This window comes from Xenopus laevis, chromosome 2S, assembly GCF_017654675.1.
Source record: "Xenopus laevis strain J_2021 chromosome 2S, Xenopus_laevis_v10.1, whole genome shotgun sequence".
NCBI classification, from domain to species: domain Eukaryota; kingdom Metazoa; phylum Chordata; class Amphibia; order Anura; family Pipidae; genus Xenopus; species Xenopus laevis.
Window position 1 is genome coordinate 130543153 of NC_054374.1, and position 12041 is coordinate 130555193.

A 12041-nucleotide genomic window follows, 5' to 3' on the forward strand; every position below is an offset into this window, starting at 1 on the left:
GCAAATATATTACACAAGCCTGGGAAAGCTTCATAAAATAAAAAAAGAGTTGTTATATTGCCCTACACATGTGCCCACTGAATAGTTTAGGTGCCATATGTTAGGAAATGTAGGGGGTAAGGAGGGTACCCCCAAAAAAATTTGCGATCTTTTTCAGCCTATCACCCTTAAAAAAGGAAAAGACGCCAGCGTTTTTTGGGACTTAGAAAAAATTTCAACTTTTTTTGAAGCAATCCCTATCTACTCTATTGCACTTCGCCTAGTCTGAGGTGGTGAAGGAAAGTCTGGCCCAAGAGGTAATGTTCAGTAAAATAGGCAAGTTAGTGAATTAGCGTAGTTACGTCCCATCGCCATAGCGCAAATTCGCCTGGCGTAAGGGTGCGAAGTAGCGCTAGAGTAGGTCCACTTCGCTAGCGTCAGCACCTGTTAATAAATCGGCGAAGTAACGAAATGACGTCACTCTGGTGAATTTGCGCTAGCATTAGCCGCTTTGCTCTTTAGTGAATTTGCCCCATAGTGAGATACGTTATAACACATGCAATGTATGATTTCTTCTTAATCTGCAGTAAAGACGCAATGACTTTAAATAAAAATATTAAATTAGTAACCTGGATTCAAAACCATCAAAGATATGGACAAATTTATAATACACAAGTAATGAAATGCAGACTGAACGCCCATTAAAAAAGAGTAGCAAATAGTTAAATCAGGGAAATACACTCAATTTAATTCATCAAACCACCTCACATGAATGGGTCATTATAGATTGAAAACGGGAGGTGGGGGGAACTATAGCCCTCTGTTCAGTTCACCTGTAATAGTATCAGCTTTCACCGCTCTTATCTGTTTCTTTGGAGTGAATCGTGTACATAAATGTTTGGTCAATAGTGAAGTCTGCAGGTAAGTTGCCCCGGTGAATTGCAATATGCTCTCCCATGAGGTTTAGAGTGGAGCTGTAATGTCCACAAACAGTACACCTGTACATCAGGGCCCCTGCATGTGTCTTCAGGTGGCACTTGATGGTTGAGCGACCACGGAAGAACTTGTGACAAACTTTGCACTGGTACGGCTTTTCCCCAGTGTGAATACGCCGATGGTAATTGAACTCACTGGTATGGGAGAAGGATTTCCCACACACTTTACAGGTGTACTTGCTGTGGCCTGTCTGTCCTGAAAGTGAATGCTCGTCCACTGAATAATCCTCTGTCAATTTTCTCTTAGAAGTTCCCAGTTGAGCGTGAGAGAATTCAGGAAACCCAGGGCGGTCTGCAGGAATGCTTCCACATCGATGCTGGCCTAAATGTTGCCGATATGCAGATTCCAATTTAAAGCCTTGGGAACAGAGGTGGCAACGAAACAAAGGCTCATCTAGGCTTTGGTGAACAGCCATGTGCTTCTCTAGAAGGTGCCGTTCCAGGAAGCTGCTAGCACAGAGTGAGCATGAGAAAACAGATATAGACATGTGCGATAAAACATGCCACATCAATCCACAGAGTGACAAATGCCTTTGTTCACACAAATTGCAAGATAATCCCTTTGAGTTAAGATGTTCAAGGGCATGAGATCGTACAGAGTGAAAATCCCTTAGCATTGTCCGGTGACAGGCTCCACAAGGTAGCTCAGTACCCATTGTCCCAACAAATGCATTTACTTCACCTGGAAGTGGCTGACCTGGTTGTACGATAATATTGTGCTCCGATACTACTCCTTCTTGTCCACGATGGAGAGTGAGCTGCCACTGGCTAAAGAATTTATCCTCGCACATATCACAGGAAAACAGAAAAATACCTATGTGAGACAAGACATGAGTAACCATAGCACCACGGTCATGAAAGCGAGCTTGGCACACCTTGCAGCTGCCAGTGCGGGGGTCTACATGTTCCCTCGCATGTTGACGAATGTGCTGCAAGTTTGGTTCCAGTACTTTCTTGCACACTTGGCATGGCATTGCTTTGCTACTTCGTGATTCTCCTTGCCCGAATATGAGCAATTCATCTTCACTGCCATCACTAAGTTCAATGACTTCCCCTGAAGGGCCTGAATCTTCATCTCCACCCTCATCAAACTGCAGCTCCTCTTCTTCAAGCTCGTCAAGGTGTAGCTCTCCCATTGCCTCAAAGCCTCCTGGAGATTCCTTTGGGTTCACATGTATGGAAGTATCCCCAGAAAAGTACCCACTTTTGTTGTACTCCCCATTATGTTGGGGTTTGTACTGCTGACAGCTACTCGTTGGGACAAACCCAGAATTAACTGAACATTGAGAGGACTGATATCTCGCTGATGTGCTTTGCTCTTCAGATTTAGCATGTAACCCAAAATTTAAGGATTTGTTCAAATTAGCATCCTGTTCCTCACCTTTAAAGCATGTTAAATTATCTCCTTGGCCAGTTAAACTTTTATCGGTGTTATTTATGTGATTATCCAATCCATTGCCTTTAGACTCACCGTGGCTTTGCTCTGTCGAAGCAACACTTAGGGTGCGTGTACGGCCTTCACTTGAGGACACAGAGCATTGATTTTTTTGTCCAGAGGATCCCTCTAAATCTGGAAAGGTTGCATGGCAGGCTTTCAGCAAATCTTCCATTCCAAGTTTTTCTGCTACTTCATAAATGACACCCACATTTATCAGATCAGTGAATAGCTCAGAAGTATAGATGAAGCTTAACACTTTTTCAAAGTTAGTGGGGGTTATGAAGTCCACGACATATGTACGCGCTACATCAAGTTCAGTGCTTAAGAACAGCTTGTGGAAATAACATGCTGCAGAGCCTAAAACAGCTTTGTGAGCTGAAAAGGATCGGTTCCCCACAACAATAGTAACATCGCACAATGTCTCGGACAGCCTTGCTTTGTTTAATTCCCGCAGCAAGTTGCTGGGATGGTCGCTGCTGTTTAGTTTGATCCTCATACCCATCTTTAGCTTCCAGCAGCAGGAGGGAAACCCTGCAAACCACCTTCACACGTGGGTGCTCACTTTTGTGAATGTTTCTATGAATAGAGAAGAAACTCATCCCCCTTCTGACAGAGTAAGGGAAGTACCTGTAAAACAATTAGATAATGCAATTTACTGTTAGGTACTTAAAACAATACTTTATAAGCAATATTGCATTTGATTATTTCATACTGAGAAAACACTATAAAAACTGTTACAGTGTATATGCTATTTTTTTAAGATGGCTCACTTTATTTCAAAGCCAAAACTAGAAAATAGTATAAATACTACTTTCACTGCAATTCAATTTACAAATAACTTCTAACAGTTTGTAAATATTGCATTTGATTATTTCATACTGAGAAAACACTATAAAAACTGTTACAGTGTATATGCTATTTTTTTAAGATGGCTCACTTTATTTCAAAGCCAAAACTAGAAAATAGTATAAATACTACTTTCACTGCAATTCAATTTACAAATAACTTCTAACAGTTTGTAAACTAATGTATATTGAAAAGTAGTTAAGAATTACATTTTCTTTTTGAGCTTTTGTTATTACCACCAAGAAGAAGAGGTCAGATGACATTTGTTTCATTTAGATTAAAAACTGGCAAGTGTATCCATCTACCTTTCATTTAAGTATCAGAATGATAACTCCAATTATCAAATGTTATTCACAAGTGGTTTAGGCATGTCTACCCAAAAAATAAACATTTGCCTAATAAAAGATAACATAATTCTAAGCAAATTTCCAATAAGCATGTATTATAAATGTTAAGTGCCTTTTAGGGTTAGTCCACACAAGGAGATTCAGGGAGATTTAGACGCCTGGCGACTAATCGCCACTTCTTCTGGTTGACAATCTCCCCCCAAACTGCCTTTGCATGTCTTCCCATCCGCTATAATGAAAACTGTGGGTAGCTGCATGTTTGGCCCGGCAAACAACTGGACAATGGATACATTTCACTATGAATTATGAAAATCTTCCTTCTAACCTGCCTGATCAATTATCTGACAAATGTCGGACGAAAAATTGTTAGATGCACGATTGTTTGGTGCCCACTAACCGCATGATAAGTTGATGGATTTGACTAAAATGGGTTAGATTAGACAATTAATAGTGACAAAGACCTAGTCACTTTAAAGGGATTCTATCATGATTTTTATGGTGTAGTTTTTGTTTTTATTTCTAAATTACAGTTTACACTGCAAATAATTCACTCCTGCTTTCTGGCAGGTTGTTGTTTCTCCTACTCAATGTAACAATGTGTCACAGTGGAACCTGGATTTTACTATTGAGTGCTGTTCTAAGATCTACTGGGCAGCCTGGCGACTAATCTGCGCGAATCTGCCCGTGTGGCCAGACCCTAAAGTGGGCCATAGATGCAAAGATCCGATTGTTCGAATCCTCGAACGATCGGACTTCCCCATCTCCCGACCTGCCACCAACCATTCAGATCAAATAAAGTAGAAAAGAACAGATCAGCCGATGTTCTGCCCCTGACAGCAGTCGTACGAAAGTTATGTCCGACAAAAGCTAGTGACTGTCTCCCACTGAAAATCGTAAGATCAGCAATACATGTAGATATATTATTGGCAGCCGACAGAAATTTTTTAACCTGTCCGATCAACCAAACAACTGATCTCTGCCGGATGAAAAATGTCGAGACTCTCCACACACAGTCCGAAAATCGTACGAATCCTCGATTTGTACGATCGGATGTTTGCGTCTATGGCCATCTTAAGGGAGCTGCTATCTGGTTACCTTCCCATTGTTCTGTTGTTAGGCTGCTGGGGGAAAGGGATTAAAGTTTATCAGAGCACAAGTCACATGACTGGGGGCAGCAGGGAAACTAGCCCCATGTCAGATTTCAAAATTGAACATAAAGAATTCTGTTTGCTCTTTTGAGAAACTGATTTCAATGCAGAATTCTCCTGGAGCAGCACTATTAACTGATGCATTTAAAAAAAAAAAAAGAAAAAAAGATTTTTGTCCCCATGACAGTATCCATTTAACAACCACAGGGGTAAAGAGGAATAAACTTTACAGCAATTGTGAGATTTTACAAGTAATTTAAATCCAGGTACAAGCCTTTATGTAAGTATAAATAAAGGTTTTGGTTTTTTTTTTACTATATTTTGTATACGAAAGCATTCTTAGGGATTATGCATCTAAATTTAAAAGTATAAAGGACAAATAATAATGAGTGTATTTCTTTTAGATGAAAAAAATGTTCTGCTTTTATATTCTTGCATTCTCCTCTATTTATATTTTTAAAAATATATAGGCTGCAGGACCGAAATCTACAGAACTTCAGGATTTTAGCAGCTAATTGTATCTGGAAGAAAGTAGATAGGCCTCTGTTTACAAGAAAATATGGAAACAAAAAAACAGACCAAAACTTTTTCCGAAAAACAAAATGTAAACCCACAAACCAAATTAATTTAAAGTTGCTAATTTAGATCTACTAAGCACTTTCGCAGTTTACATTCTTTTTTTAATTTCAAAACTGTTATGCTAATAATAGATTTATTATCAGCACCACATGCTGGTTAGTCACACTCTTAAGGAAAACAGAGAACTCTGATGTTGCTCTACTCATGGAAGGGATGACTTTCAGTGAGCAGAGGCAAATAAGTGGGAAAAAATAGGAGCCAGAAGACATATTTTGGCAACCCTGGCTAAATTGTTCCACATCCACAAAACCCTTAATGTTTGCAAGTAAATAGGCCCAAAGAAAATATTGTCATTTACTAAGTACCAACTAAGTATCTATTACATATTAAATATGACAAAATAGATAATACCCTACAAATTGACAACAATTGTAGAACTCTGGAGCAAATCCTGTAGTTTTGTAGGATGCCCAACTATAGCCTGATAAGAATATTATTGCTCACAGCCTTTTTCAGCCCCCAAAAAACAACAAATTGCTTTCTATGTAGTAATACATACTAACAGGTGCTACCTGCTCCTTGCTGTGGGTTACTAGACCTGGTACAAACGATGTGACTTTTATTTCAATAACCGATGGTATATATCTTAACCATGTTACATTTCACATATGTAATTAGCCAAGCATCAGTGGAATGCGATGAGGCAAATGAAGATGAACCCACCTTCCAAACTGTAACACAGCAAACCAAAAACTGTATTTGTTTGATAATGATCGGAGTGATGTATAAACTTTGTAAAACATGTGGAATACGTTAGCGGAATAAAATAAATGATAATATATTTAGTACTTACTATATGGTATTGCTGGTTAATGTTAATTTAAATTTAAAAAAAAAAAAAGTATTCAATGACCAAAAAACATATTTAAAACCCCAATTTATACAAATTAAGTGTTGATTTGCATTACCTTAGCGTTATTTGTGGTCACAGAACCAAGGCAAAGTAAAAGTTGATGTTACCTCTCTTCTCCACTCTGTGTGTTGTGCTGCTAGGCTTGCTCCACATGCTGTGCCACTGCCCATGTAACCTGAGAAACAGCAGTGCACATGAACTGGCACATTTAACTTCAGCAGCTCTGTCATATGAAGAAACCTATGGGCAGTCTAGTCTCATACCTCCCAACTGTCCTGTTTTCTGTGGGACAGTCCCGATTTTGACAGCTCAGCCGGCAGTCCCGGATTTCTTATTTAAATGTCCTCTTTGATTCTCTTTGATCTCCTGCACTGACACCACAAAGTTTCCTGAAACTTAATTGAAATAAGAGGCTTTTTTGTCAGAGAGCCCAGAACACTGAGAAGCTTCACTCTGACATATTTGTAACAATGTAAAATAAGCAAAGATACAATTGCTACGCAATATGTTGGCACTATATAAATACATGTTAATAATACAATTGTAACTATTTAAGATAAGCAAGTCTCTTGGGGAATCCTAGACTCAGCTTAAGGGTAAGGTCACACTGGGCAATTCGGGGAGATTTAGTGAAACTTCGAGCGACTTTGGAATACAAAGCGACGCATGTGCCATGCCGCAGGCGACTTTTCAGCGTCTGCATCTAACACGATTGTTAGATGCAGACGCTGCACGCTGCGTCTGCATCCGACAGTCGTGTCCCGTCGGATCAATGCTGCGACACCATGCGACAATTCTATCGCTTACCTTTTGTCGCATGCAACAAGTCGTAATGCATAGGATCACGCTGAAAACATTTGTGGAGTCCTACCCCAAGAGGGGGCCATCTCTTTGCCTGTTGCAGCTATTAGTATATAATAATGCACATGCATATTCTCACATACAACAGTAAACACATTTCCTAAGATAGATACAGACACACAGATATTGTATTGAACTAGCTGAGAACAATAAACCGGACCCAGTATTCTTCTTCCTAATTACACACTATTTTAAAGGACCAGTAACACAATATTTATTTATTTAAAAAAACAAATGCATATACATGACTTACCTACAAAATGCTGATCTTTCCTGCTGTTTGGGTTAGACGTTGGAGAAACCTCAAACCGGCACTGTCCCACGGCGTCCAAGCGGTCTCTGCCATCTTCTTGCTTGTTCTCCTTCTTCTTCTCTACGTGCGCGCTGCTGTGTCTCTCTTCCGGGACCCGACTTCCTGTCTCTCCAGAAGTGACGTCACGTAGCAACCAAGTCTTCAGGAAGGCGTCGGTACTGTGGCTTCATTTTCTAGCTGCATCTCCAACGGAACGGATGCTTCTTTTGGCTGCTCTACACTGCTGACAGTAACGCTGAATCTTCATGTAGGACAGGATCTCTGCTTCACTTTCGGGTCACTCCTGATCCGAGGTCTGTTATTTTGGTTCCACAGAAAGAGGTGGGGGCGCAGGTCTGGGGTCTGTTTTTACTTATAGCTGGTGAGCCGCAGGTCTGGGGTCTGTTTTTTTTTTTTATTGGTACATAATGCGGGGGCCACATAGAATGGGGTCTGTTTTTACTTATAGCTGATGGGCCGCATGGTTTGGGGGTCTGCTTTTATTATTGGTACATAATGTGGGGGCCACATGGTCTAGGGTCTGTTTTTACTTATAGCTGGTAGGCCACCGGGTTTGGGGGTCTGTTTTAATTATTGGTACATAATGCGGGGGCCACATGGTCTGGGGTCTGTTTTTCATTATAGCTGGTGGGCCACAGGGTTTGGGGACTATTTTTTTATTGGTACCTATGTCTGGGGTCTGCTGTTACTGTTATAATGGCATGCATTGTATTGCAGACATCCTATTAGTGTATGTGGTGAGATGCCACAGAGCCCACAGAGGTGATGATACAGTAAGTGCTTAATATATTTATATAGGTAAGTGACTGGAGTAGCCTCTGCCTACACCAGGGCATATAAACAACTTCAGCACATAGTTAATGGCTGCTCCGTGCACAGTTTTAATGAGAATGCGCACAAAGCTAGAGAGACTTTTATACTAGCGACCTTCTCAAACTAACGTGCCTAAGAAGCAAACGAGAAGCTACGTAACCTTACTAGAGTCTCGTTTGTACTACTCAGGCCAGGCACACAAAGACAGTTCGGGGAGTCTGGCCTGCGCCGCTAGTAATGACAGTGGCACAATCCTATCAAAGAGCGACCGCAGGTTGGACACCCCTGCTGTAGAATGATGCGTTGTTTACTGAACTGATAAAATGATTGCATTCTGTTTTCCAACTGTCATGATAATAACAATAATTAGTAATGTATGAAATATATATACCATTTTGTCTGGGGTCTGCTGTTACTGTTATAACGGCATGCATTGTATTGCAGACATCCTATTAGTGTATGTGGTGAGATGTCACAGGTCTGGGGCCCTCTAATCCTGGCATTGTCTGGGTTCAGCTGATCCTATAGTACAGGGGTGCCCAGACTTTGTTACCCTGGGATCTACTATGGACACCTGGGTCCCATCAGGAGATCTACCTTAATAAAAATAGTTGGCTGTCTACCGTACAGCACAAGAACAAGTATCCCAAGCCCCTAAAATGGTTATAATACTTTCTATAATAGATTTATCTTTATAAAAATAGTTGTTAATAATTATACTAATACAGTAGAACCCCCATTTTACGTTTTTCAGGGGACCAGAAAATGATTGTGTAAAATCCAGGAAAATGTAAAATCAGGGAAATGTATTACATAGGTGAAACTGCTAAACAACAATGTAGAATAGGGGAAAACTTAAAATTAGGGGATGTAAAATTGAGGTTCCACTGTATTCGTTTTCCATGTTTTTATCTACCCTTCCCTCTTTGCCTCGTCTAGTGGGTTATATCAATGTGGCATATATATCAATAAGTAGATGCTACCAGGCCAAACAGTAAATTAATTTTAGGTCCCAAACATATCAGAAGTCCTGTTTTACCAATATATGTTGTATTGCTTTTTATTTGGACATCATGGGCCCCTCTATACCTCCTCGGCCCCCTCCAACTGCATAATCTGCTTCCTCTGTAGTTACACCCCTATAAATAGGAATCCTGCAAATAACTCAACAGCATGCAAAGAGGTAAACACTGTAGTAATAATTGGGCCACTATTAAAACTTGGACCTATACATCTTATTGCCAAGTTATTTTTTAGGGGGTGGGGTATTTGCTCTCCTTCCTGTATCTCTTACTATTGAGCGGAGAATAAAGTCATGAGCTCAGGGGAAGCAGCACAGTGTTGCTCACCAGCCCTCACCAAGTGCAACATTAACCCCTGCCTCCCAGTGCCCTCCTGGAACATAGTGCCTCTCCCTGCTGTGTTTTTATCATCTGTATCAGGATGTGTGATGTGTCTCACTTCTGTGTGCTGCCCTTTGTGTTCCGAAGCAACACTTTACTTGTTTAATAGATTCCCTCCCCCTTAAATCCTTTTTCTCCTCTGAAAATGTCAAGCCAGATACAAAAAGAAAGCCTTGGTGATTTGCCACTGATTCAGGGAGCAATGTGAACCACTGACCCGTGTTCAATTCCAGCCGTCTCTGATCCTCGTAGACCAGCCCCTGCTATATCTGCTCACTGCCTGCTGCCCGAACTGCTGTCTTTACAGTTAGAGAGGGCGGATCCAGGTCTAGGCTGCTGACGAAGACGAAGGCAGTCTCTGAGTAAGCTGAGTGTAAAGCACGGAGAGATCACGTGATTACTGTTGTGCTTCAGTCTCATCTCACGAGATTTATGACTTCACGGCCAAGAAACACCATTTCAACTACTGGCAGGTCACCAGGAGCATTAAGGGGATCTACTGGTAGACTGTGATCAATTTCCTGGGCACCACTGCTTTAGTATATGTCACAGGTGTCCACAGGTCCGGGGCCCTCTAATCCTGTCATTGTCTTTAGCTATTGCTAATTAGGGCAGCAGGTCTGGGGTCTGTTTTTATTATTGGAACATAATGTGGGGGTCACATGGTCTGGGGTCTGTTTTTACTTATAGCTGGTGGGCCACAGGGTTTGGGGGTCTGTTTTATTATCGGTACCTATGTCTGGGGTCTGCTGTTACTGTTATAACGGCATGCATTGTATTGCAGACATCCTATTAGTGTATGTGGTGAGATGCCACAGGTCTGGGGCCCTCTACTCCTGTCATTGTCTTTAGCTATTGCTAATTAGGGCCACATGGTCTGGGGTCTGTTTTTACTTATAGCTGGTGGGCCACAGGGTTTGGGGGTCTGTTTTTTAATTGGTACATATGTCTCAACATTAGAAGAATGGAAAGAAAAACACAAAGATCTGCCATTTGTAGTGTGGCAAAATTTTCTGACCACACTCATTTTATTGCCACACCTGCGAATTACCATGTCCAAGTGCAGGCGCTGAGTATTCTGGGCTGTCTGTCAAAAGCCTCTTATTTAATTAATTTTCAGAAACTTTGTATCTTTTTCTGGTGTCAGTGCAGGAAATCAGGACTGTCCCACTAAAAACAATACAGTTGGGAGGTATGTTTAGGAGACATAATTTTATGTTATTTTATATAATATTTATGTAATTTAGTAAATAGGTCATAATACGAACGTTATATGAAGTAGTCCATATAAATAGTTCCTTTAATTATTGCGCTACGTACGACAGTCTGTTTATTGGGGTTCAGTGGAGTTTACCCTAAATTTAAACCTTAAGCTGGCCATAGACGCAAAGATCTGAACATACCAATCGAGTCGGCTGCCGATAATATCTCTGCATGTATTGCCGATCTTACGTTTTCAGAAGGAGACTGTCACTAGCTTTGGTCGGACATAACTTTCGTACGATTGCTGTCAGGGGCAGAACATTGGCTGATCTGTTCTTTTGTGCTTTAGTGTCGGGAGATGGGGAAGTCCGATCGTATGTTGATTCGTACGATCGGATCTTTGCGTCTATGGCCAGCTTAACACAGCTACCTGCCCCTGTAACACTGCACTGCCTTGTTTTTTCTTGATATGTAATTTCTAATATAAGTTTGGGGGCCATGATGTGGGACTTATAATTAGTCATTCCCCTGCTGAAAAGTTTGTGTAGGTGATAGCTCATAATTCAGTAAATTTACATTTATTGATGAGCAGGTCGACAAAAAGATGGAAGCAGGGCATAATAACATTGAGTGTGGGGAGGGTCGAGGGCAAAGTTCAGCTGTACCTGTCTGTGACCAACCAAGGACATTTGCAGGTCCTGCTGTTAACAATATAAACCGTTAGGGGCACATTTACGATTCGAAGGATTTTTCTTCGATCAAAAAAACCTTAGAAAACTGATGGGGAAGGTCCCCATAGGCTAACATTGTACCTCGGTAGGTTTAAACTGCAGTCAAACTGTAGTCAAAGTTTTTTTTAAAGAGACAGTTCTTCGACTATCGAATGGTCGAATAGTCAAACGATTTTTAGTTCGAATCGTTCAAGTCGAAGTCGTAGTGGAAGGTCGTAGTAGCCTATTCGATGGTCGAAGTACCCAAAATAATACTTCAAAATTCGAAGTTTTTTTTTTACTTCGAATTCCTTCACTCGAGCTTAATAAAATTGCCCCTTAATGTCACTCCACAATTGATAGTTCATATAATTAGCTAAAATAATGAATTTGTGTGCTAATAATTCAGTCAGTTCTTTGGGGGTCAGTGGAATTTTGCCCTTCAGTGAAGTTTATACCATACCAACCTCCCTGCCCCTGTTACACTGCTCTG

General features: G+C 40.9%; 1 protein-coding gene across 4 annotated transcripts; it reads right to left on the reverse strand.

Annotated features, from left to right (window-relative positions):
- Window positions 1–581: 581 nt before the first annotated feature.
- On the reverse strand, window positions 582–10058 carry zbtb39.S (zinc finger and BTB domain containing 39 S homeolog). 4 transcript variants are annotated; one of them, XM_041584407.1, is made up of 3 exons: window positions 9853–10058; window positions 6301–6640; window positions 582–3039 (listed from the first exon to the last, which is right to left on the reverse strand). In XM_041584407.1, exon 3 carries the CDS (start codon window positions 2912–2914, stop codon window positions 824–826), a length of 2091 nt encoding a protein of 696 aa, XP_041440341.1. In that variant the 5' UTR covers window positions 2915–3039; window positions 6301–6640; window positions 9853–10058; the 3' UTR covers window positions 582–823. The 4 variants fall into 4 exon arrangements, with proteins under 4 accessions (XP_041440341.1, XP_041440340.1, XP_041440339.1 ...); XM_041584406.1 differs by having other exon boundaries at window positions 6353–6640; window positions 7360–10058; XM_041584405.1 differs by having other exon boundaries at window positions 7360–10058.
- Window positions 10059–12041: the final 1983 nt, after the last annotated feature.

Excerpts from the sequence above, each read along its gene's own strand:
- zbtb39.S (XM_018250053.2), bottom strand. The coding sequence starts at position 2,914 with ATGGGTATGAGGATCAAACTAAACAGCAGCGACCATCCCAGCAACTTG.